The following is a 27,469-nucleotide window of genomic DNA, read 5'->3' on the forward strand; positions in this document are numbered from 1 at the left end:
TATACAGCACAGCCCACAGAGTACTATATACAGCACAGCCCACAGAGTACTATATACAGCACAGCCCACAGAGAACTATATACAGCACACAGTAGTATACAGCACAGAGCACAGCCCACAGAGAACTATATACAGCACAGAGCACAGCCCACAGAGAACTATATACAGCCCACAGTAGCATACAGCACAGAGCACAGCCCACAGATAACTATATACAGCCCACAGTAGTATACAGCACAGAGCACAGCCCACAGAGTACTATATACAGCCCACAGTAGTATACAGCACAGAGCACAGCCCAGAGAACTATATATAGCACACAGTAGTATACAGCACAGAGCACAGCCCACAGAGAACTATATACAGCCCACAGTAGTATACAGCACAGAGCACAGCCCACAGAGTACTATATACAGCCCACAGCAGTATACAGCACAGAGCACAGCCCACAGAGAACTATATACAGCCCACAGTAGTATACAGCACAGAGCACAGCCCACAGTAGTATACAGCACAGAGCACAGCCCACAGAGTACTATATACAGCCCACAGTAGTATACAGCACAGAGCACAGCCCACAGAGAACTATATACAGCCCACAGCAGTATACAGCACAGAGCACAGCCCACAGAGAACTATATACAGCCCACAGCAGTATACAGCACAGAGCACAGCCCACAGAGAACTATATACAGCCCACAGTAGTATACAGCACAGAGCACAGCCCACAGAGTACTATATATAGCACACAGCCCACGGTAGTATACAGCACAGAGCACAGCCCACAGAGTACTATATACAGCCCACAGAGTACTATATATAGCACAGAGCACACAGTAGTATACAGCACAGAGCACAGCCCACAGAGAGCTATATACAGCCCACAGTAGTATACAGCACAGAGCACAGCCCACAGAGAGCTATATACAGCCCACAGCAGTATACAGCACAGAGCACAGCCCACAGAGAACTATATACAGCCCACAGTAGTATACAGCACAGAGCACAGCCCACAGAGAGCTATATACAGCACAGAGCACAGCCCACAGAGTACTATATATAGCACACAGCCCACGGTAGTATACAGCACAGAGCACAGCCCACAGAGTACTATATATAGCACAGAGCACACAGTAGTATACAGCACAGAGCACAGCCCACAGAGAGCTATATACAGCCCACAGCAGTATACAGCACAGCCCACAGAGAGCTATATACAGCCCACAGTAGTATACAGCACAGAGCACAGCCCACAGAGAGCTATATACAGCCCACAGCAGTATACAGCACAGCCCACAGAGTACTATATACAGCCCACAGCAGTATACAGCACAGAGCACAGCCCACAGAGAACTATATACAGCCCACAGCAGTATACAGCACAGCCCACAGAGAGCTATATACAGCCCACAGTAGTATACAACACAGAGCACAGCCCACAGAGAGCTATATACAGCCCACAGTAGTATACAACACAGAGCACAGCCCACAGAGAGCTATATACAGCCCACAGCAGTATACAGCACAGAGCACAGCCCACAGAGAACTATATACAGCCCACATCTCTTCTCTTCCTCCCCTCCCCTCCTCCGAGAATGGCCCCACAGTCCAGAAAAAAAAAAAAACTCTCCTCACCTCTCCTCGTGCCCAGCGTTGCTTCCTGGTTCCTGCTCCTGTCTCAGCAGCTGCAGTCTGCCCGGGACACAGCAGGTGCGCGATGATATGACATCATCGCGCACCCGCAGTGTCAGAGGCAGAGCGGGGAATGATGGGAGAGGAGCGTCTGTAGACGCTCTCTCCTCCATCATTGCATTCAACTGTACCGGCGTCTATACGCCGGTATAGTTGAATGCGACGGCGGGGGCGGCGGATTGAGCGGCCCACCACTGGCACCGGCCCTTCTGGCATTTGCCAGAAGTGCCCTATGGCCAGTCCGGCCCTGCGTGTGAGGTGCGTGTTTTACGCGGACCCATTGACTCTATTGGGTCCGTGTAAAACGTGCGCTCCCACGAACACTGACATGTCTCCGTGTTTGGCACACGGAGACACGGTCCGCAAAAAATCAATGACATCTGCACAGATGCATTGATTTTTATGGGTCTACGTGTGTCAGTGTCTCCGGTACGTGAGGAAACTGTCACCTCACGTACCGGAGCCACTGACGTGTGAAACCGGCCGCAGGCAGTATTAATCTTCCTGTGCAAAACAGAAAAGGCAAAAGGAAGCAGCGAGCCCAAAAGCCCAAACTACAACCCTCAATGACGACCGGTGACCTGTTGTGCATTGTAAGACTTGGCCTCTATAATCTTGTGTTCAAAATATTACATCGCCACAGGCAATCAAGGAAGCAGAGCAGCGCATGGAAACAATGGGCAACATGAGCAAAGCAGGAAGAAAAAGCAAGATGGAGGACAAGTCCCGGCACCACTTGTGCTTTCATCTTGCAGGGAGGCTAATCACCACTGGTTCATTATTGAAGCCTGCAGCAAAAAATAAAAAAAATACAAATTCTGGCTAGGATTAGCCTATAATTGAAATTGCAAAAATGCAGCTCGTACCCCATGTACAGCTGTCAATCTAATGGGCATCATTGGCTGCAGAATTCGGTGAAACTACCTGGTTACCTTGCTTCTTACTTCCAGGCAGATAATGGTAAGGGGGCCGATTCATCAAAAACTGAAGCAAAACACTTTAACCCAACGTGACGTTGCGCAAAAACTTCACAACTTCTGTCATCTTCAGTTTGAAGCAGCTCTGGATGGAGCTGGGGTGGCATGGGATGTATGTACACCCGCCCATCAAATTACGCCAGCGTTTTTACACCACAAATGCTAGTCCAATTTTTTTAACTGGCAAGGCACAGCTCATCAATGGATTCGACACATCATACTCCAGTGAGCCCTTCATTACGACTTTTTACAATTAGAAAACTCCTGCTATCAGAATGCGCTATTATTATTATTATTTATTATTATTATAGTGCCATTTGTTCCATGGCGACTCACATGTGAAAAGGGGTATACATAGAAAAAAAAAGGAGTAAAGTAATCTCAAACAATACAAGTCACGACTGGTGCAGGAGGAGGCAAAATTCCACCATCAAATTCCTATATGTAAAAAAGGTACCTGTGAAATTGCGTGAGGTCCCTCTACCAGCAATTAATAAAGCAGGTCTTCATAAGAAAACTGCCAGTCAACCCAAAGCTAGATGTATTTTCACTGCAAACAGTGATAATACTATATCTAAATTATGTTATCTAAAAAGCGCCTCATAAAATGAACATAGTGCACACCAACGTCAAGATGGCACTGCTGTGCACATGTTCCGTCTTATGTCACTTCTTTTACCCACTTTAAGGTTTGGAAACCCTGTAGTGGTTGAAAGGAGTGACATGCTCATTATTTGTGTTATCGCCCACTCTTTATACTGTTAAGAAAGAGCCACCACCGTCTACACGAAGAAGTAAGGCAAAACGGCAGCAAACTTGTAGCTATGAGGCACCGTACAGCCGTATACCCTTATAGCAGCAATGCGGACAATGAAAACGAATTTTCTTAAGTCAAAAGCTATGGACATCTTTGAACTAATTTTTTTTTTTTTAATTGTTGAGGGCTTCTTAAAATGTAAAATTGGGAACCTTTCTAAATAGTTTTCATCAACAACAAAAGAACTACCATCTTGGTGATGCAGAGTCTGTGTAACTCCTGTACATAGCTTACTGTGCTGCTGTGTCTAACAGATTAGGCCTGTCCCACACGTCCAGATAATTCCGGTACCGGAAAAATCGGTACCGGAGTTATCCGTGTCCGTGAGCTCACGTAGGCCATCCGTGCTGTGTGCCGCCCGTGTGCCGACTGGGTACCACACGGAGCGTGCAGGAGACAGCGCTAGAGATATGCGCTGTCCCCTGCATCTGGTGCTGAAGCGGCCATTCATAGCTTCTCTCCAGCAGCGTTCGCTGGAGAGAAGATATGAAAATTCCTTTTTTTTTTTGCTTTTCGTGTTTAAAATAAAGATCCCTGTCCCCTCCCACTTCCCACCCCGTGTGCGCCCGCCCGCTGTTAATAAAATACTCACCCGGCTCCCTCGAAGCGTCCTCTCCGCGCCGCACCTTCTCCTGTATGAGCGGTCACGTGGTGCCGCCCATTACAGTCATGAATATGCGGCTCCACCCCTATGGGAGGTGGAGCCACATATTCATGACTGTAATGGGCGGCACCACGTGACCGCTCATACAGGAGAAGCCGGCGGAGAGGATGCAGCGAGGGAGCCGGGTATTTTAGTAACAGAAGGCGGGCGCACAGGGGGTGGGAGGGGACAGGGGTCTTTATTTTAAACACAAAAAAAAAAAAAAGGATTTTTCATATCTTCTCTCCAGCAAACGCTGCTGGAGAGACGATATGAATGGCCGCTTCAGCACCACGTTGGGGGGACAGCGCTTACTGTAGCGCTGTCTCCTGCACGGCACACGGACTGCACTCGGACAGCATCCGTGTGCGGTACGTGTTTTACACGGACCCATTGACTTTAATGGGTCCGTGTAATCCGTGCGCTCCCACGAAAACTGACATGTCTCGGTGTTTTGCACACGGACACACGGTCCGCGAAAACACGCTGACGTGCAGAGACACATTGATTTTAATGTGTCTACGTGAGTCAGTGTCTCCGATACGTGAGGAAACTGACACCTCACGTACCGGAGCCACTGACGTGTGAAACCGGCCTTAAACAGCATACTATAATTGGTTGTGATCGGCTCAGGGCTGAAGTCATCTGATTTCTCTGCTCTACTTCCTGCTCTCAGTGTAGAGCTTCCCATACACATTAGATGGGTTGTCTGGAAAACCTGATGATTGTGGTGGGACAGGCTGACCATCTAATGCGTAACTGAGCTTCCCTACACTTTGGGGTACAGTTTTGCACATTTTGAGCAATGCCCAGTCCTTTTGCATCCCTTGGAAATAAGCTGCTGTGAGAGGTGTCTGACATTGGCTTACGCCGCTCTCCAATCAAAGCCACATGCAAACTCAACTGAGGGTGCACATGTACCGGGGAAGTGGGAAAGATAGTCTTTATCTGTTTGGCAGATGGCTATCTAAAGCTGTATGAGTAACATTAGAGATGGCAGCACAGAGGGGTGGAGGTTGTATACAGTGGAGTTAGCTATTAGAGGACTCCGTCTGCAAGGACAGAGATCCCGCAGGCTGAGTAGTGAGAGAGGAGAAGCCACAGAAGAAGAAGACATATAGGAAGCGAGAGATACATTTTACACATAGACAGCAACGGTGTAGAGTGAGAATGAAGAGCAGAATCTGCCGGGGAGGGCAGGAGGCATCATCAAAGAGAGGTAATATTACACATACGCCTCAATGCCTCAGCATAACATTAGTATGACTCTATGGGTAAGGGGGTGGTCTGTCATGGGTTGTAGAAAGAAAAATCAGTACATGAGTGAAGCTGTGCTAATACATAAGAGCTACTGAAGCACACAGACACAAAGAACTCCCATCCAGGATTTATTACTGGGGTAGAAGCAGGCTGCAAACTGCACTGCAGAGGGTCTGAAAATAAGTATCATTTACTGAAACTTCATTTTTATTTTACTGATGGCTTGTCACTAAGTCAAAAGTGCCCATTTTTGCTCTTTACGGTTTTACCAAGGGGTGTTGCCCACTGATGATGCATACGCGTGGCTTCACTGAACTTTCCCAAGGAGACAGAACGTCACGCTGAAGGTGACATTGCTCTTGCAAATCATGTCAATCCTGCCCAGGAATCATTCCTCGGGGGACGTGCTTACGAGATGCAAGTGAAGATTAGTCGGCAGGAAATCAATGTCACAGAAGTCTAGTCCTACAGATTTGTATAGGGCAAGCGCAGAATAAAGACTGATTTTACAATTATAGTGCAATCACTCAGGTATACACAGAAGCTTGTTAGAATGTAGGAACAGGGTGCAATAGAGACATGGCAGCTTAGGGGGGCTAGGGCAGTGGACATAATCCCTTTAAAAACACACCTCTGTAATAACATTATGCAGATAATAAACGATCATATATAAGACAACCTTACCGGACTCCGCATACGATCCCAAAATATTCCAAGAAGGCGTAAAGTCCTCATGTGCTAAACACAGCATCATATTCCTGTCTAGAAAGGTTAGGTCCTGGGGAGTCACGTCAAACTTGTCAAGTATAGTCTGTTGGCTGGAGGCCGTAAGGCGATCACAATGGCTTTTTAGAGAGTGCGATATGCTGCATGCTTTATCCATCACATAGGAGACGGATGTGGAAGCCACAATCACTGGAGAATACCCATGAGTGTGCATACAAACCGTCACAATTAATGACTCTGGGCAATTGTGGCCTGGAAACAAAAGAAAGAAAGAATTTTACTACAACAAATAAAAAAGCTTTATGCTGAGATAATTAATAAATCCATTTTCTATCTTGGTATATGATCTATCATGATGAGTTTCCCATACTTTCTTGGGAATCATTGGGTCAAGTCTATGTGAGGGCACATAGAAATGCAACAAAAAAATAATCTGTTGTCGATCCGCTGCAAAATCTGCATGTATTACATGTGAATTTAGTTGCATGTTTGTCCGTAACAGAAAGAAAGGTCACATTTTAGGGACCACCGTTTTGGGTCAGATCAGAGAATTATTAAAATGAGAGAATAAAAACAGCCATGTATTATATGTTTAGTCATTAGTCTGAACGGATACGATATAATACTTATATCAGCCGTGCAAGGCCACTACAGGGGAGCAAAGCCTATTGTCAGAGTAAAGAAGTGCCAAGCAGCTGATTAGCAAGGTAGCTTTACTGGTTAGCATAGAACCATTTCCTGATTTTAAATTGGGCAAGAGACGAATACCCCACAATTTCCAGCATGTCTGTGGATTACGTGAGCGGCCCCGTCCACGTAATACACAGTTCATTCAGAACTGTGAAATGCCTCATTCATTGACTCTTCTTCTCTGCAGATTTTACACCTGATCTATAGGAGGGTCATAGATTTAGGACTTTCTGTAACAAGCTCATCTCCAGAGAGATTTTAACTTAAAAAAAAAATAAAAAAAGATTGCCAAAAGTGGAAAAAGTGGACTGCTTGGTTTACTTATTCATAGTAGCTCCTACTTTGAAATCCGAGATGTGACTGGCCGCCAAGTGCTATATGGTCATCTCCTATGTTAGCTTCCATTAATGACACACCGTACGCTTGCTCGGCTGATAACACTGGTACTAGCACAGAACCTGATCATTTTCTTTAACGGCGAGAATGTCTTCTAACCTGGGAAAATTGATTGCAGAGAGTTAGCGCTCAGGCGTTCAGCAAACGAAACGTGTCTGTGACTGGACCCATTGTAAACAAAGTAAAACTCGGCATCTTCCGGGAGATGGAAATCTTCCCCAAACTGTGCAAATACGGTCATCTGGCCCTGGAAAACAAGCACACAGTGAATCTTTATACACAGCCACATCCCCAGATTTTCTACTAGTTCTAGAAAAACATGTTCGTGACGGGAAACATAGATTTTTATATATCAACCCCAGATTTGTGTCAGGGACACATTGACACCCAGCAGTGCTGGGGTATAGGTGTCCATCTGCCCAGAAATTCTACATCCCCCTATGCTTTCGTACATTTCCTCTAGTTTTCTCACACAGTGAAGCCTTAGCTGGGTTCAGAGAGTTCCCAGCAGACCGCTCCGAGCCTGCGAGGTGTCCTGCTCTGTAATGTAAGTGGTCTATAGCCTCCGGTAGATCAGAGATATAGATGTATTCCTTGCACAGTACAGTACATGAATATAGGTCAGCAAACTCCCTGCTGGTTAACATCGGCTATAATAAATGGTCTGAATGGAGAGGTTTATTCTCCCTAATAAAAGGGGCACATAAGAGTCACACGCTGCTCTGAAAACTTCAAAAGTTCTTTTCAGCAATTTGTTTTCTATGAGAAGCCATTTAGCAGGCGGTCTCTGTAGTCATTCTTCCACTAATTATAAGAAACGTTAGATACCGGGGACCTGAAGGATGAAAAGAAAATGATAAAAACGCTGAATGACTTCATGCTGTCTCACATTTCTTGTAACCTTTATTTTCTTTCTTTGTATATCTGTAGTTTTCTCAGCAGATGATCCCAGGTTTATAATTTTATAATAATAAGAGACCTCATGTCTATTCTAGTTGTTTCCAGTTACTATAGGATGCCATAATTTTGCTTACAACACCTAGAACCCAGAGAAAGGGTTACCAGGCCTCATCACATGTTAATAGTTCATGCTAGCGAGCTCTTCTCTGGCCTGCTCACCAACTCCTTCACAATAAGCACCACTGGAGTCCATCCTCAACTCTGCTGCCTGACTAATCCACCTCTCTCCTCGCTTCTCCCCTGTTTCTCCCCTCTGCAAATCCCTCCACTGGCTCCCAACTCCCCAAGGAATGCAGTTCAAACTACTAACACTGATCTACAAAGCCATCCATAACCTGTCCCCTCCCTATATCTCTGAACTAATCTCCCAATATCTTCCCTCATGTAATCTTCGATGCTCTCAAGACCTCCTACTCTCCTCCACACTTATTTGTTCCTCACACAACCGCCTCCAAGATTTCTCCCAAATATCCCCCATCCTCTGGAATGCCACGCCTCAACACGTCCGATTATCAACCACCCTTGGATCCTTTAGACGGAACCTGAAAACCCACCTCTTCAGGAAAGCCTACAGCCTGCAATAACCATTCTGCCGCCTCACCAACCACCCGAGCTGCCGCCTCACCAACCACCCGAGCTGCTGCCTCACCAACCACCCGAGCTGCCGCCTCACCAACCACCCGAGCTGCTGCCTCACCAACCACCCGAGCTGCTGCCTCACCACCACCCGAGCTGCCGCCTCACCAACCACCCGAGCTGCCGCTCCCCCGACCTTCTGTCTCTTCCCCATTATCCCGTAGAATGTAAACCCGCAAGGACAGGGTCCTCTCCCCTCTGTACCAGTCTGTCACTGTAAAATTTGTTTACTGTAAACAATATCTGTAACTTTGCATGTAACCCCTTCTCAGGTACAGCACCATGGAATTAATGGTGCTATATAAATAAATAACAATAATAATGAGTTGCATACAATGCCGGTCATCTGGAACTAAGCAGCCAATTACAAGATGAACAAACAAAACACTCGTTTATCGGGTGAAATAAATTTTGAGCTCGTATAAAAATCATCTCTCTCAACAGCCCAACATCTGCTGCTGAGAACAATGATACTCTATGTGCACAGAATAGTGGGGTATACAAGTATGGCCGGCCTGTCAAAACAAATTAGTAAACAACCGCCAATCTGACTTCTATGCAGATAGTCATTTTAAAGACCTTGGGTCGGCCAGACTAATTGCATCCTTAGACCTAGGTTCACAGTATTGTCTGATGTGTGCACATCAATCAGCTATCTGCGCAAATGCAACGACACTACTCTGTGATGACCCTTCTAGATCTGTCTGCAGTTTTTAACAGTCAACCCAATCCTCATCCTTTGGCACTGTAGGCTTGGCCCTCTCCTCGATCTCTTCACCAAAGGAAGCATGTAATATACACATTACAGTCACATTTGCCAAAAACACCGATATTGTTAGAATTGATGTCACAGATGCTGTCGAGGGAGAGAAGGATCCGACATGTCCATTATCAGCCTTCTGATGCTTTTGTTCTCCCTAAGATAAGGCGCCATTAGAGGGGTCTGGCAGCGCCTCTCTCATTGAGAACACAAGAGCACTATAGTGTATAGGAAAGAAGAGCGAGATAGATGTCGGCCAAACACTCACTTCACTGACAGCTATCTATTGTGCTTGAGGTCCATTGTGGGAAAAAAAGCAATACAAAAGATTGATGTTTGGGGGACTTTAGCATCTACGAGGCAGACCTCCTCCTCACTCGCCCCGTCTCAGTTGGTGCCCATCAAGGCACTGAGAGCCCTTCTCTAGCTACACCTCATGGCATAGCTATCACTATCAATACCACTTTTATACTGATGACACACATTTACCAGATCAGCTAGCAAGAGTTTCAGATATTACCAGAATTAAAGGGGGTACTCCCATCTCCAAGATCCTATACCAATAAGTAGTAGGAATAATAATAATAATAATAATAATATTAGCATATACCTCCAAATAGAAATGTAACCTCGTAGTGACCACCAATACAAAAGTTACCTAAGTGAACAGCATCCCCTGACGGGTGACACTGCAGCTGTCGTCTGTACACTATAGCTGACAACCGGTTGCATTAGTCACATCTGGTGGTGGCATCGACCATGGCTGCTTAACCCCTTCAATGCTGCTGTCAATAGTGACTATGGCATCTACAGTGGCATGTAAAAGTTTGGCCTTTTTGCAATTTTTAAAATGTAAAAGATGAAAAATTATTAGTTTTGCCTAAAATACAAGGGAAATGTGTCATCTTTAACTGTAGCCCTTTTAGAGATCATTTCATCTTCAACGGTTCACAATAACAGTAATTTTGACCAGGGGTACCCAAACTTTTACCTAATACTGTAAATGGAATACCCCTTAACTTTCTACCCTGTGACTTCTTTGCCCCAGTCAGTCACAGGTCTCACAAATCTACTGCCTCAAAGTAACCCTTAGTTCTGCCCGGTCCGTAAAAAAACCCCCATAAACATTAGACTAAAATTGACCAAACCTGCCGGTATCGGTGGGATCTGCCAACAGTCTGTGTATGGGGGCACCCCAACTTTTCCCGACAGATGATGTTGGGGAAAGAAAAATGTAAAAAAAAAAAAAAAAAAAAAAAAGTGTGGCCTGTTGGATTTCAAATGGCTGATCCTTTTCTTTTCCGTGGAGACGAGTCGCTGCCAGAGAACCGAATACACAGATACTTACATAGAGCGGCACTTCTGTTTGGCTCAGCTCCATCTCTGCAACTGTAAAGATATCAAAATGGGAAGAGTCACAAAACCATTATCTGACCAGGAGAAAAAACCTGACATGTTCAAATAACTGTGTGCCACAAGAACAATAGGCCAGGTCGATCTGTTACATTTTTCCTCTTCCTCAAACACTGCACCCAAACAGGCCCATTCATCAGTAAGGTGTGTATTTCTCCAGGCCACTGCTAGTCTCATCTCGTTCTCTGTGTCACGCATGTGGCTGCTACAGATACACACCTCAGCAGAACTCGGTAACACTATATCCAGGCTCCAGCCCTGTGCTTACACAACGAAAATTAACACTGGGACTTTATACTCCACATGATGGACGGCGATTTAGTTCTCCAGCACATCAGCCTCCTAACAGAAGCAGGAGGGAGACAGCTTAGTCCATAAAGCTACAACGTGCTTTCTTCCTATGGGTCAAGTTTAATTTTATTTTTTTTAGATACATATTTTTGTTTATGATTTTGAGATACCAAGCAAATTTTTCTTTCAAAATAGCCGTTTCGCGCACACATCAAAACACAACTGCAATACAACTAATGCAGGAAAAATGGCAATATCCCATCCTAACGCCGGACCTACAAGTCAGCCTTTTTTTGGCTCATCCGTAAAAAAGGTCCATCTTTATCAGTGCTGTTAGATCAGTGTTTTTGGTTCATCTGTAAAAAAGGTCCATCTTTATCAGTGCTGATAAACGACCGTCGACAGCATACAAGCCAATCGTCTGTCGTTCAATGGCTTATTTAATCAGGTCAACCAGAACTCTAAAGCGCCCAGAACGGTCATTAATATCAATTTCTGAAACTAATGACCATTGTTAATGTTGTTCTCATTGCGATTTTTGTTTTATTGCTCTGTACCCTGAATTTGGTTAAATAAAAATGTATCTGATTTAAAAAAGAAAACTAGCAATGTAGTAGTTTACTGTGGACAGACAGACATAAACCAATTCCTCGGCAGAGTTCACCGCAGTGCATAACCTTGTGGACTGCTCGGTAAATGGAAGCCGTGGCTCGGCTGTTTTCGAATGAACGTCTATTTTTCTATAAACAAAAGAGTCTGTACGGAGCCAAGTCACGATAATGGCTTCCTGGAACACAAAGTGTGATTATGTGCTCCCCTTGTGTCCTGCTCACAGACTGCTAAGCCTACAACTAATGGCAGCGAGGTCCTAGCCTCACAGCTCACGTCGGCTTACTGATTACACAGGTGCTGGTGGAATACGCAGAATACATTCAGATCTTACACACAGAGGCGCAGGAGAAAATCAACAGGTTACATAATGTACAGTGCAGCTTGTAAATGTATCACTACACGGAAAAGGGAATGACAACACAACAAAGCTAATAAAACGCACAACTTTCATTACACAGCGATACAACAGTCAGAGCAGAGTCAACATTGGACATCAGTCACATCACTGCCATAAAAGAGCTGGAAGAAGCCCTGAATGATCAACTATTGATACATCCGTATATGTTACACAGAGAGGAAAGATAGACCCATCTCACAGCATTGTAATGAGACCCCAAGTGCAGGCAGACAAGCCCTTCTTGGGATCGGAGGTTAAAACTGTTAATATTGCTCCACTGCATGGGGAGACTACAACAATCCTGAAGAACATGGAAAATCAGATATCTGGGATTAGGTTATGCAAGGCTGCTGCTGTTTGCTTGCCACCAATATGGATTTTGTTCTATAAATATCGCTTTTCTCCTTAATCAGAAACTGATCTTTTTTGTGCTTTTGCACCTCTCCATTCCTGAATAATGGTCCTTCTCGTCCCTGTAATTACATCTAATCCTTTTAGAGAACATACATTATCTGTGTCTTTCCATTTTTAACATGTGGCTTCTTTTCCCCTGTATATAAATCTAGACGATTACCAAGTGGGCGTCCTCTCTTGTCCCTTACCTAGTTGACTAAAAGGACTAGATAGATAGAGATATATATATATATATACTCCTCTAAACCAAACCTTACAAGTGCTCATACTTTGGAGACACTTTTCCTATGTTGGTCTTTTAGTGAAACCTTTGAGGCTATTTGAATGAAATATCCATGAAAAGGACAAATAATGAATAAATGAATGATTTGACTCCAAAAAGCTTGTTTACAAACGCTCATCAGCGTATAAGTTGCATATTTTATTGCACATTGCTTATATTTTGGCATCATTTTGTAGCTATGAAAAACTAATGAATAATATAACCTTTCCATGTTTATTGCATAACCAATGGCACTTGTCCTGGACTGCAATTTATGAGACAAACATTCTTAATTGGGAGTGAAGATTAACGTCCGTGAAAAATATATCTGGACAAATCGGCTTACTACAAAAGAAAAAAACCCCAAAATCAGCTTATTATATAATGGTAGCACTTCGGCATCATTAGCATTGTGTGTCCATCAGAACCCTGTAACTAGTATTTCCCATTCAGCAGAGCTGCCACTTGCTCCTCTATTGCTCTTTGATTTGATGTTGAATTTAGCCTCTATCAGCGATAACTCACAGATCTAGCGCCCAAAAATCCTGAAGGAAAGCTTACGGTAAATCCTACTCACTAAATGCCTGAGAAACATAATGAAATCCCAAAAAATGTCAATGTGGAAAAGCATCATTTTTAAAAGAAAGGTACAGCGTTTGTAGATCATTAATAAAACAATGTAAAGTAGTATAACATGCTGTTATAACCAAGTTTTGATTGCATTTGAAACATGTTTTGTGCGTTATAGGAGTTTAAATAAGGCACTGGAGGCGGACTTCATGCTTTCACAGTAGTAGCACGACATTTTCAGTGTCATCATATGGCACCCCATGGTCACAGGAGATAACAGATGGAAGCCGACCCCATCCATTGTAATAGAACTGTCACTGCTGTGAACTGGGCACGCCTCTGTGGGCTGCACAATTCAGAGTAGTGGGAGTGTTCTGCTGCCATATTCATGGAGCCCTCGGCTGTCAACTGTGCTCGATTCTCGTCTCCTGTCATTAGGATCTGCTAACATAAGCAGTACTGCTTCCAGCAGAACAGATCATAGATTGACAGGTGTAAAATGGAGGAGAAAAGCTCCAGCAGGTATCAGAGACTGCAAAGAAATCAAGGAGGAACAGTGCAGGATCAGCATTATCCCAGCAGGAGCTGTCAGCAAGAGATGTGACTCATCCCTTAGTAAAGATAAGGAGCTGAGGGTCTGCAGTGAACTTATGGAAGGGGGTGAGAGACAGTAACTACTGGTGATAGCAGATCACAGGGCAGTCACCCACAAAATGGTGCTGCCCTGTGATGCCACTCTTCATTCTGCCCCAGGGATACTAGACCACCCAAAAGGGGAGGGACATGGTGATGTCAGCAGTTACTGCCCCAATTTTCCAGCTAACAGTTAAGCTGGTAAGTCTTACTATAGCTGCTTGAGGTCTAAAACGGAAAATGCTCCCCCTAGTGGTAATTATATATATTTGTACAAAAATATATAATATATTTTTCATATAGAAATTCTCACGTGGCGATAACAAATGTTTTTCCATTATTTTAGATTCTATTTACCTACATATATATTTACATACTTTCACATTTCTTTTTTAACTGATCTATCTAAGGGACCTGAACTTGTGGTGACTCAATCATTTGTACAATATACTGCTGGGTTTCAGAGGTGCACAAAGATAGAAAACAAAAGGGCCTTCAGTAGGCACCGCAGAGGACATGACTATGCCAGCGGCAACTCCCGATATTGTTGACTGCTGGCCATCAGAAGGGATTATTTCCAACCTCTTAAAGGAGTTGTCCAGTACTTTTAAATTGACGGCCTATCATTATGTTATGTCATCAATACTGGCACCTATAGTGATCAGCTGTTCCCGATGCCGGACATGGCCAGATGTGATCATTTTTGGAGCTACACAGTGTCAAATAAATAACAGATGGATCGGCAGTACCCAGTTATAGCCACTAAACTGTTGGCGCTGTGCTGTTCTGCTCCGAGCACTTCCATCTACTGATGCCAGCACCAAAAACAACTAAATCAGCGGGATGTCAAGTGTTGCACCCCCAACAATGGCAGTGTCTGAGACGGTAAGCTACGGCTATCAGAGCTAGCTCCGGTGGCAGGCTCCTTTATCCATGCAGTGTGCACATCTTCCGCACATGTACAACACTTGTACATAATGTTATACAAGGTCTGTACACAATGGATTCTAATGGGACTGCCGCACTCTAAGATTAAGAGAGTTACTAGAGCTAGTAATAAGTTGGCTTATTAAGTATATATGTTTGGGGATCAGTTGTTTTTTATCACATTCAGTTCCAATGGATCATCTTTATTTACCCACAACACCCATTACATCTGCAATAATAACGGCTGTACAAATGATTGCTTGTTGGCCATGAGATGTCATTCTTTGCTCCTGGACAAATTAGGCTTTGTTCATTATGTTTCGATCAGCGTTAGGCATACGTGTTGGCTTTTTCCTTCATTCTAGTCTTAGCCATATATTTTAGGAGCTGTTTGGCGAGATGAAAGTTTAGTGAGAGAAGAGTTTCTCCAGTTTTATATGTGACCATGGAAGCTAGTCACTGGGCTCGGTGGTCATGCCAATGTAGATGGCATGAGACCACCGAGCCATGTTTCCAAAGAACCGGGAAGGTGCGGAGAAACATGGCAGTCAACCTTGTAATCAAGCGCTCTCTGAAGGATAGCTGTACTCCATCAAATATCTCTCACGACTCCCCCACACACGAGTGTCCGGCTCCACAAAACCGTTCATGCGCTTCTAAAATGGAGTGTGGAGAAAACCACTTCCAATTACTGGCAGCGGCTTATGTCCTAAATAACAAAACGGTCAGCATTAAAATTTATACTGCTTGACCCTTATCTCCCCCAAATCATCTGTTGGGAAGGGGGGGTGGAGAGGTCTGGATGTATCAATACAACATTAGACTGTGGAACGATCCTGCCAATATCTGTGGGTTTGGATGACTTTAGTCAATTGAATTTTCAGTTTATTCAGTAACACTCCTCTAATGTGTATGGTAGCCTCAGTAGGTCAGCGAGAGGAGAACCAAAATCAGACTAATGCTGGGGTCACATGGCTGTCGATTTACTCGGGCAAGAGAATGGGGCCAATTGTGCTAATGTAACTCGAGTCAAACTCTCAGATTATTGTGATCCGATTCTCTCGCACGAGAGAACCATTATAGGTGCAGAGAAGATGGAGAACGTAATTTCTCCATCTTCTCCATTGTTTGAGTCCCCCGGTACAGTCCGATATTTCACACACACCCATAGACTTGCATGGATGATCTGCAGATGCACTCGCAGCTTACCGGATAGGCATGAGAAAACAATTGCCGTTCTGCACTGCCCCATAGTATAACATTGGTCCGGGTGCTATCGATAAAAAAACATTGGATAGCATTTGGCCATGTTATACGGTCGTGTGAGCGAGCCCTAACAGCGGCACTTACAAAACAGCATATTTAGGGGAAACAGTTTGTTAGATCAAACTTAATTGCACTGTAGTCTTCTAATTGCTGCCTCTGTTCTGCAGAAACTGAAGCTTCATCATATATATTAATCACTGTGCACCCTTGATGTGGCAGAGCAGCTCAGTGCACCCTGCAGACACTGGTTTTGCATGCATCGCTTCATTCCCTGGTGATTGACAGCACTGACTTGCCTGGGTTGAGCACTGTCTGACAGCACTGACTTGCCTGGGTTGAGCACTGTCTGACAGCACTGACTTGCCTGGATTGAGCACTATCTGACAGCACTGACTTGCCTGGATTGAGCACTGTCTGACAGCACTGACTTGCCTGGATTGAGCACTATCTGACAGCACTGACTTGCCTGGATTGAGCACTGTCTGACAGCACTGACTTGCCTGGATTGAGCACTGTCTGACAGCACTGACTTGCCTGGATTGAGCACTGTCTGACAGCACTGACTTACCTGGATTGAGCACTGTCTGACAGCACTGACTTGCCTGGATTGAGCACTATCTGACAGCACTGACTTGCCTGGATTGAGCACTGTCTGACAGCACTGACTTGCCTGGATTGAGCACTGTCTGACAGCACTGACTTGCCTGGATTGAGCACTGTCTGACAGCACTGACTTGCCTGGATTGAGCACTATCTGACAGCACTGACTTGCCTGGATTGAGCACTATCTGACAGCACTGACTTGCCTGGGTTGAGCACTGTCTGACAGCACTGACTTGCCTGGATTGAGCACTGTCTGATAGCACTGACTTGCCTGGGTTGAGCACTGTCTGACAGCACTGACTTGCCTGGATTGAGCACTGTCTGATAGCACTGACTTGCCTGGGTTGAGCACTGTCTGACAGCACTGACTTGCCTTTATTGAGCACTTGCTTGACTGAGCCTTCACTGCAATCACCAGTTAGGGAGGCGGGATACGCAAAAGTCAGTGAGTGGGATGGCGCATTGAACCAATAAGCCCCTCCAAGGGTGCATCAATTACTCTAATTAATATTAAGGGCATGTTCACAGGATTTTCAGGAAGCGGATACAGATGACAAATCATTTGTTTTCAGGATGCCAACCGGATGATTTTTTTTTTTATACGCTCATGAGATTTTAGCCTAGGAGAAATAGTTAATTTGAATTTTAATATATTCAGAATAATCACTGGGGGAGCAGGAGTGCCCCAAAGACAATACCCCACAACATATTGGAGCACCCCCAAAGGCAGGAAATCAGTGACCGCCATTAGCACCCCAAAAACAGGCCCCTGCAACAGTCAGGAGATTCCAAAGAAATAAGTCCATGAAAGCAATCACTGCACTGAAGAGAGGCTGCCGGGACGGCCATGATTGCACCCTACAGACATTTATCCATTAGATCCAGGGGCACCATGATGATTGGCCTCAACGTGAGCCGAAAGCGCCTTGAAGACAAGCCTCCACGAGTGTAAAGCACAAACAGCTGTCAAATGGAACTTTTCTCACAACAATCTAAGATAAGGCAGAAGCTCGAGGTTAATCCTGAGAGCCAGGGTCAGATTGTCAAGGGCATTTTGCCTTAAGTAAACTTGTAGATCAAAAAAACAGAAGCAAAATCATGTGTTAGAAAACAGAAATGATCCTCTCAGATCTGAGGTGAATGAGGGGCCAGCAGCAATGAAGATACGTCACTCCACTGACACGTGACTAGTAATGACCTCCAAGGCCACTAATCTAATTAGTATCATGGCAGCTGCCACAGAACCTATACTGCCAGCACCGATGTGGGCAGCGTGATGGACAACTCTGCACGTGTTCGTATGTGTGTTTATATGTATACAGGTACACATACAAACACAAAATGCAAAGGTGTCCGTCATGGTGCCCACGTCAGTGCCCACAGCTGCCATGATACTAATTAACGTCATATAAATACGTGTGTGTGTGTGTGTGTGTGTGTGTGTGTGTGTGTGTGTGTGTGTGTGTGTGTGTGTGTGTGTGTGTGTGTGTGTATACACGAGTATATACATATACACACACACACACATACTGTACATACACACACTGGTATATACCGGTACATGTTGCTCTTGGACATAACTAATGTGTACACAGGCCATACATGTGTGTAGAAAAAATGCAAATCAAAATTCTTATATTCAATAAGTGAAATTTAGAAAATTGTCAACAAGAAAAACATAGCAACCAATTGCAGCCCAGCTTTCATATAGTGTCGTTTTTGAAAAGTAAAAGCAGTGTTGTGATGGGTTGCTATGGGCAACAAAATAATGTTTTGGTTTAGACAGTCTCATCCAGTTTGCATTTTTCATTTTTTCGATCTCCTAAATCAAATTACATCTCGATTACAAATTAAAAATATAGATATTTTTCTTAATGTGAATTTGGACTGTTACACAGCAATGACTGAAGCTAGCTCGGTCCGCTGCTATTTAACTATTTAGATGTCACAGTTAATTATTAACACTGGCCGCCCCACTACAGAAATGTGGGAAACTAATGTGTTACCCTGGCAGTCAGGGACATTATGAAGTACAGCCGCATACATCGTACAAGCGATCAAACTATCATAAGTTGAAGTCCCGTCAGCAGATAAAAAAAAAAATAAGTCAAATGTAATGTGGACTTTTCTCAACCTATGTAATAAAAAATAAATAAATAAATTAAGTCATAAGCACCTGAAAATAAAATATTAATGTATTTGGTTCCTCTGGAACTGTAAAAAGTCCAATCTGCAAAAATAAAACATTCATTATATTAATTATCCCCAAATTCCCTGACAAAATAAAAACAAAAAAAGTTACACTTCTCCGAAAATGGTGAAAAAAGGCGGTGGAGCTCCAGTCACTGCTCATTATAGAGCGTGTGGCGCCTGTAACCCCAAACCGGTACTGACTGACAGCCGACTGTGTACTGATGCACTGCTGAGCCGCTGTCAGTCAGTGTCAGGGGCCTGGTTACAGCCGCCACTCGCTATGTACAGATACTGAGCAGTGACTGGAGCCAGAGGCTGAGGAATAACATTAATTACCTCCCAGTATCCAGACTTTCAATGCTGCAGCCAGACAGCTTTGGAAATATATTACCCTGCAGATTAATGCAATATCTGCAGGTTAATAACATTTTTACACGTGACATGTTCCCATTAAAGATGTTGTTAAACTGTGAATACTCCCATCAGCCGCCACCTGCTCTCGTTGTTATCAGTTGAATGCAACTCTCAACATTCTCCCCTGCTAGCGAGCAAGGGAGAATGAGGAGAGCAGCCTTCAGCACCCAGCGCTGGGGAACAGCGCTAACTGTACCGCTGCTTCCCAGGCACCGCTACGTGTCACAATGTCATCTGTGTGCTATCCATGTGCGGGGCATTTTAACTCCCATGCTGCTGTTAAAAAACGGACATGTCAGAGTATTTTACCCGCAGAAACACGGTCCATGGAAACACACTGACATGTGCAGAGGGTCTACGTTGGCAAACTGTCACCACACGTAGGGCAGATACAGACAAGTGACGAGGCCTTACACCCACATTTAGAGAAGAGCTGAATTCACATCTGGCAGGGGTAAATGTGACAGCTCCACTTACCCACAGATCACTATTTGAGAAAAAAAAAGCTTTATTTATTTATTTTTGTTTTTTACAATTTTTTGCCAATGTCCGGTACATTGAAAGATACTTTCAATACAGTGGAGGCAAATGTTGCTTCACATTTTGATGCAAAACTCATCAATTCAAAATAGTTGCACTTAAAAGGTTTTCCCATAATTGATATTAAGGGGGCATTCCCTTAAATCTATGATATCCCATTACTAATCTATGCCGATCCGAGCCATAACACACAGAGTGATTCCTGCTCTCTGGTCTCTACAGAGCATATACTCCATAGCAGCAGCATGGGCTGGAGGACATTATACTGCACCACTGAGCCATTGCATCATCTCCCATACACTTCAGAGATTACTGGGTCGCACTGTTGTAATATCAAATAAACTGGCTATAAATGCTCACTGTAGGAAAAGCAATTTCATGTTTAAAAGGGAACCTGTAAGGTTCAATAATGATATTAATTTGCAGTTATAGGGTTAATGTGCAGACAAATAGCATTATGGCAGTGCCCGACCGTACCGCAGAAAGTACAGCACCCAAGAGAAAATTTACCTTATTTCTCCTGGGAGTTGTAGTGCCCGGAGCAATTACAGACACTGCTCTGAAAGCAGAGGCTGTAACCACGCTCTGGCACTGGTTGACAGCCGGCGGCTACAGTGCAGAACGAGCTGCCAGTCACCGGCAGGCATGCTTACAGACACCGGCCCCAGTGGTGTGAGCGGTGACCGTAGCCGCACTGGCACACCTGCATGGCTGAAAACCAACAACTCCAGGAAGAAATAAAGTTAATTTTCTCGTGATGCTGTTAACCTGGAGATTAACAGCATTAATCGGCAGGGTGGTGAAGTTGGTAAGACAAACCACTGACTCTTCCCTGACTTGCGACTCTGACACAGAACTGGTCACTACTGAGCATGGACATAAAGTGCAGCACAGATTCATCTCAACTAAAAGCCGAGATCTTTAGATCAGGAATAAAGAGACATCTATAGCAAATTATATAACTTTCCCAAATTATGAAAACATTTACAGCACATCCTGCACTGAACTACTGAACCCAATTTATTATATATTTTAGGAGTCTGGGTCAGTCCACTTTATACCGACTCCACCAAAATGGACTCCGACTTCACAGCCCTGGTTATCAGGCCTGACATGTTCCCTTTAAGACAGTCAACATTATTACAAGGTCTGTAATGAAAAGATGAACTCCATAACTCCATTCTGATGGGGCATTTCGGACCCCATTCTCTGAACCAACAAGAGGCCCAATGGTAAGACAAACCGTTATCTGCAAGTTATTACCTACCCTGTAGATAGGTTATAACTTTTAAGGATGGGAATAAGGATTGGTTCTTTTAAAGGAAATCTGTCACCAGTTTTTGCTACCTCATCTGCGAGCAGCCTGATGTAGGCAAAAAGATGCTGAATCCAACAAGGTATCACTTAAATTACTGGGTGCAGTGGTTCTGACATGAATCAGAGTTTTTAGATTTAGCAATGAAGCAGAGCTGAAAAGCTAACCCTGCCCCCACCAGTCGCTGTATATACATATCACGAGGGTATCCAGTTCCCCAGGGAGACCTGGAGTTAGAAGGTCACTATGGGTAATGAATCGCAGGTCCTCTTTCGAGAAGTTGTGATTCCTATTTTTAAATGGCTTTCCTTTCCATTAGTACTGAAAGAGTTAAGGACTCTTTCCATGCTGGCTGCGAACACAGCATTGCTGCTCTCAACTGCAGGTATCATTTCCTCTCCCTACATGTACTATCTCTGGGTGTTTCTTACTTGCTGGTGAAAGAATCTTCTTCCTGGAAGTGTTGAGCCCTGTAGAGTTGGGAGTAGTTGCTGAAGTGTTTTGTGTGCAGACGGTACTTAAGTCTTTATCTCTTCTTCCTCATTTCTTTTTAATTTATTTGTTCCTCCCTTTCCCCCTTCTCCTCTCTATTTTTGGAGAGCATGTTGTATGATAGCGGTTTTCAGTTAGCCCTGGCTGTCTGTGTCTTGTCTCCCTTACATTTCTATTCTATGCCTCATGGGGTAGGGGAGGGGACATATTAGGGTTTAACAGGAGCATAGTAAGGTTGGAGACCCAGCCCTCTCTACCATCAAGAGACAGGGACTGGGATAGGGATAGATAGGGACCCAGTTCCAGAGACAATTTTAGGCCAGTCTACCTGACTTCAGACAGTTGCATTATGACAATACAATGTCCATAGACCGAGAGCTGCTACTGCGCAGGCAGCGCCATCATGCAGGAGGACTTTTTTCTGTAGCAAGATGGCACCGCCGATGCATGCGCAATAGCAGCTAATGGATCACAGCTATGTACACCTATAGCTGCTACTGCGCAGGCGCCATTTGAAAATTGATTTTTTTTTCTGTTATACACTTCAGGAAAAGCTCAACCACGCGTATTAACTACACATTAAACATGCGATTATGCTGCAGCGCAGGGGCCACGGCCTGCCTGCAGAAGGGATTTTTTTTTTTTTAATCAGTATGTTCAGGTATTCATTATGCAAACTAGGGGGAAGGTCAGTGAGGGATCAGTGACCTGTGGGCAATCTTCATTATGAATACTTGATCATAGCACCACATGAAGACCCCCACAGGCCGCCCCGGAGCACAGGCATATCATTATCACAAAATTGAAAATAAAGATTAAACAACAACCACAAGACGGATTTCATCAACCAAGATATCATTTTAATTAGTATAAAGGCGCCGACTAGACACTGTCTGTAGGGTACTATGCACAATCCTGCTGACAGGTTCCCTTTAACCTTCAACATATTATAAACAACAAGGACCACTAGGCAGTGCCAGGGCTGTGGAGTCAGAGTCCATTTTGGTGGAGTCGAAATCGGAGTCTGTATAAGGCTACGTTCACATTTGCGTTGTGCGCCGCAGCGTCGGCGCCGCAGCGCACAACGCAAACAAAAACGCGGCAAAACGCACGCTAAAATGCTGCGTTTTGCGCCGCATGCGTCCTTTTTGGCCGAAAGTTGGACGCAAAAAAAATGCAACTTGAAGCGTTTCTTGCGTCCAACGCTTGCGGCCATGCGGCGCAAAACGCAGCACAACGCATGTCCATGCGCCCCCATGTTAAATATAGGGGCGCATGACGCATGCGGCGCCGCTGCGGCGCCCGACGCTGCGGCGCTGACCGCAAATGTGAACGTAGCCTAAACTGGACCGCCTCAGAAACCTAAAATATATAATAAATTGGGTTCAGTAGTTCAGTGCAGGATGTGCTGTAAATGTTTTCATAATAGTTTGGTAAAGTTATAAAATGTCCTATAAATGTCTGTTTTGTTCCAGATCTAAGAATCAGGGTTTTTAGTTACGATGAATCTGTGCTGCACTTTATGTACATGCTCAGTAGTGACCAGGGCTGTGGTGTCGGAAGTCAGGGAAATTGAGGAGTCGGAGTCTGAGTCAGTGGTTTGGCTTACCGACTCCACAGCCCTGGCACTATGGGTGTTGCTTTCAGTATTCTATCTCAAGGGGTGTTCAATGGGAAGTTAAACAATAATCTTATCCTACTTGCCTAACACTTAGCTTTTATTTATACTCTGTAATATTTTACAATCTATGCTGCATACTTTTTTTTTCTGTTAAGCAAACTTCCATTTCCCATTTAATAACAAGGTCAGTAAAAGCTCTGGGAGATAAGGATTACTTTGAACAGCCAGGAATACATTAATATGTTAAAGGCTATGTAGACCTTTGTACAGTAATTTTTTTATCGTACATTTGCTTCCTGAATCCAAAGTCAAGCGACTTTCTAGTCTTCATTAAAAATGTCCGACCACTTTGCTGCTGCTGCAGTGTCTGTAAATCCTTTAGGCCGGTGTCACACTAGCGAGTTTTACGGACGTATGAGAGGTGCAGAAAATACGGATTGCATACGGTACAATGATTCTCTATGGCCCAGCTCCTATCAGCTGTATTTTACGGATCCGTATTATACATACGGATCACTATTTTGGGGACATTTCTGCGTATTACGGCTGTAAAAAACGGACCGTATTTTCATACGCTGAGTGTGACGCCGGCCTTATATAGAGGAGTAATCTGCAAAAATGTTATAAGTCTGGCAGACAGCGTGGCTCTGATGGCTCTCCTTTTTTCAGTATTAGGCTGCATTCACACATCCGTGTGTCATGGTCACTGGACTCCCAACCCAAACTCAACTGACACATAGGGATAATAGAGCCTATAAATGTCAAGTCAGGAGCCCAGAGGCAAGACCACGCATTGTCGTCTGGCCCTAAACGTAGCATCATTGAAAGCATTGTACACAGATATCTAGTGTGAAGACAGGAAAAATGTCAAATGTTTAAGGGCTCGCTCCCACTGGCGTATAATACGAGTGTACTGAGAGAAAACATTGCATTAAACTTTGACCACTGTTATTAAATGAGTCACTGCTCATCTGTGATTTTTTTTCTCAGCTTGAATCGGACTGAAGACAAAATAGCAGTATGGGTGCGAGAAAAAAAAAAATCAGATGGCACATGGACCATGCGCACACATCTCAAAAGAAAGCCGACATTTCGTCAACCAAGTGCAGTAAATTCACAGGCTGAATCGTCAGAATAGAATAGAAATCTAGATGTCCTGTGGACATATAATTTCATAAGCCCGCATATCATGTGGCATTTAGCCTCATTAAATCTATTAAATAAATCATTTAAAAAAAAATGACCTGGAGTTCACCCTATTTTTAATAACCAGCCAAGGTAAAGCAGACAGCTTGTTATTGGGCCCTTCCCAGCCTATAAATACAAGCCCGCAGCTGCCCCAGCATGGTCCGGCTCATCCCGATTACCCCAGTGCGGTGGCAATCGGAGTAATTGTTTGTAGGGTTGATGTCAACTTTGTAATGTCAGCTGGCATCAAGCCCAGGGGTTAGTAATGGAGAGTAGTCTATCAGACATCCCCCATTAATAATCCAGTAAGTTAAACGAAAAAAAAAATTAAAAAACACCCCTCGACTCTAGCCCTGTTTCATATGCTTTGCTCCTGAGGTCCGCCCACCCACTCAAAAGCCAAAAAGTGGACATCCAGGCAAAATATCAAAGTCAACAAATTGGTTCATCACAGGGTCTATCAGTTCTGGCTCAATAAACGCGGCAGTGGAGGTGGCGTGTATGCTTTGTAATAGATGTCTATACAAGCACCATGTGACACACGTTATACAAGTCTGTAATGGTGGCCCGAAAAAAGGTGAAGAAGCCTCGACTTCAATATTATAGTAAGAAGCGTCGGCAAGAGTTTCCAAACAAGTACCAACAGTGGACAGTAGAAGATTGGAAGCAGGTGATTTGGAACAATGAGACGAAAGTCAATAGACTAGGCTCTGATGGGTGCAAATGGGTCTGGAAGAAACAAGGGAAAATGGGGCTAACGTATCGAAAGATTTACAAGTTTGATGGAGGAAGCCTGATGATATGGGATTGTTTCACAGGCAAAGGCGTTGGATACTTAACCAGGATCGATGGTGGTCTCAATGCTGAGCTATATGAGAGCATCACCCAAGACTAATTACTTTGAACACTCTAGTACTATGGGTATGAAAAGGACGACATTGTGTTCCAGCATGACAATGACCCAAAGCATACATAAATAATGGCCAATAAGTGGTTCAATGACAATGAAGTTAGAGGTGATGGAGTGGCCCCCACAGTCACCAGGCTTCAACTCTACACATGTGATCGATTGGGTTGAAGAAAATGCTGTATACAAACCCAAGTGAGTCGACCAGTAAGCACCAACTTTGGTAATGTGTAGAACAGACCTGAGATCAGATTTAGACCGAGACTTGCTTGAATCTGATAGAGATAATGCCCAGAAGGATTCAGGCTGTGCTGAAAGCCATTTTCCAAGACCAGTAATGTGTTCTCTTTTCAGGATCTGGGGCTGGGCGAGGACTTATGTTTTGCACTCTAACCTGATGTTTTTATTGATACCATTTTGGGGTAGAAACGATGTTTTGATCACCTCTTATTGTAATGTTGCGGCAGCCAAAGAAATGCAATTCTGGTGTTTAGATTTTTTATTGCTACGCTGTTTACCAATTGGATTAATTTATTTTACATTTGGGAGATCGGACAATTCTGAATGCAGCAATACCAAATATGTGCATTTTTTTATTGTTTATTTTAATGGGACAAAAGGGGAGGTTGATTTATTTTTTTTTCTTAATATCTTTAAAAAAAACATTTTTTTCTTTTTTACAGTCTTCAATAGTCTCTTTAGGAGACGTGAAGCTGCCATTTCAGCACTGCTATGTATGCAGAGATTACGATCTCCTATGATCGAAGGCCACGGGCTGGCGTTCACAAGAGGCTGATAATGATAGGCAAGGGGGTCATTAGCAGACCCCCGCCTGTCATGACAACCCGTTGGTGCCCTGTGATGACATAACAGTGGCGCCGATAGGCGGGAGAAAATGATACTCTTATGGCTGAGTCATGTTAAATCCCGCTGTCAGTGATTGACAGTGGTATTTAACTGGTTAACACTTGATGGTTGATTAAATCAACCATTAAGTGCGGGAAAAGATGCGAGCTCGGCATGCAAGCCCACATCAAAGGTAGGGACACTGTACGTCATAGGTAATGAAAGGGTTAAACAAAAAAAAAGTGGGTGGAAGGAGTTTTTATAAGTAAAATTCATTCTTTATTGTAACAAAGATGGGATTCAATATGAATAGGACAACTACAAAAAAGAGTAACTACACAGAACATATATTTAATATCAAGAATAGATATATTGAAATGAATACATGCACCAAGATAATAGTCACAATGGTCAATATATGAAATAATACTAAGTACAGAACATATCAACACCTATACATATATTCCCAATTGTCTTGGGCATATGCCATATACCTATTCTGGATATTAAATATACATACTGTGTAGTTGGTGAAACACTTTTTGTAGTCGTCCTATTCATATTGAATCAGTTTGTTACATGTGTAATTTCAACAAAGTATTGATTTTACTATAAAAACTGCTTTCATTCCGGTATTTTTTTTGTTTGTTTATGAGCTGATAAAGATAGCAGCATCCTGGATACACACAGACCTCACAATCCAGCCCATAATACTGAGAGGGAAACTCGCATCAGAGAAAACAAATCTTGGAACTTGGATCAGGTTGCAAACTGTATATCATGCAGCGTTGCATTGTCATGTTGAAAAACAACTCGGACATTCTGGAGAAATGGTCATACCACAGATTCCAGGACCAAATCAAAGCAATGTCAAACTGCTAGTGTACCTGGAATGAAGAGCAGAAGGGTCCAGCTATCACACACCATAATCCCGGGAGTAAGACCGATGTGACATTCTCTTGTGAAGACCTTTTCATGGCTATCACTGTGTCCAAGACAGAAGCAAAA

At 43.9% G+C, this 27,469-nt stretch overlaps 1 protein-coding gene across 4 annotated transcripts in view; it reads right to left on the reverse strand.

The window, feature by feature from the left end:
* Nucleotides 1-27,469, reverse strand: part of ARHGEF28 (Rho guanine nucleotide exchange factor 28) — a 272,157-nt gene that overhangs the window by 226,681 nt on the left and 18,007 nt on the right. For all 4 annotated transcript variants that reach the window (XM_077287657.1, XM_077287675.1, XM_077287684.1 and 1 more), the window contains exons 2-4: nucleotides 10,906-10,946; nucleotides 7,301-7,448; nucleotides 6,074-6,367 (exon numbers count right to left, since the gene is read on the reverse strand). In XM_077287657.1, coding sequence (XP_077143772.1) covers nucleotides 6,074-6,367; nucleotides 7,301-7,448; nucleotides 10,906-10,938 — 475 coding nt within the window. In that variant the 5' untranslated portion in view covers nucleotides 10,939-10,946. The remainder of the gene's footprint in view (nucleotides 1-6,073; nucleotides 6,368-7,300; nucleotides 7,449-10,905; nucleotides 10,947-27,469) is intronic.

The sequence above is a fragment of the Ranitomeya variabilis genome, chromosome 1 (assembly GCF_051348905.1).
Source record: "Ranitomeya variabilis isolate aRanVar5 chromosome 1, aRanVar5.hap1, whole genome shotgun sequence".
Taxonomy (NCBI): domain Eukaryota; kingdom Metazoa; phylum Chordata; class Amphibia; order Anura; family Dendrobatidae; genus Ranitomeya; species Ranitomeya variabilis.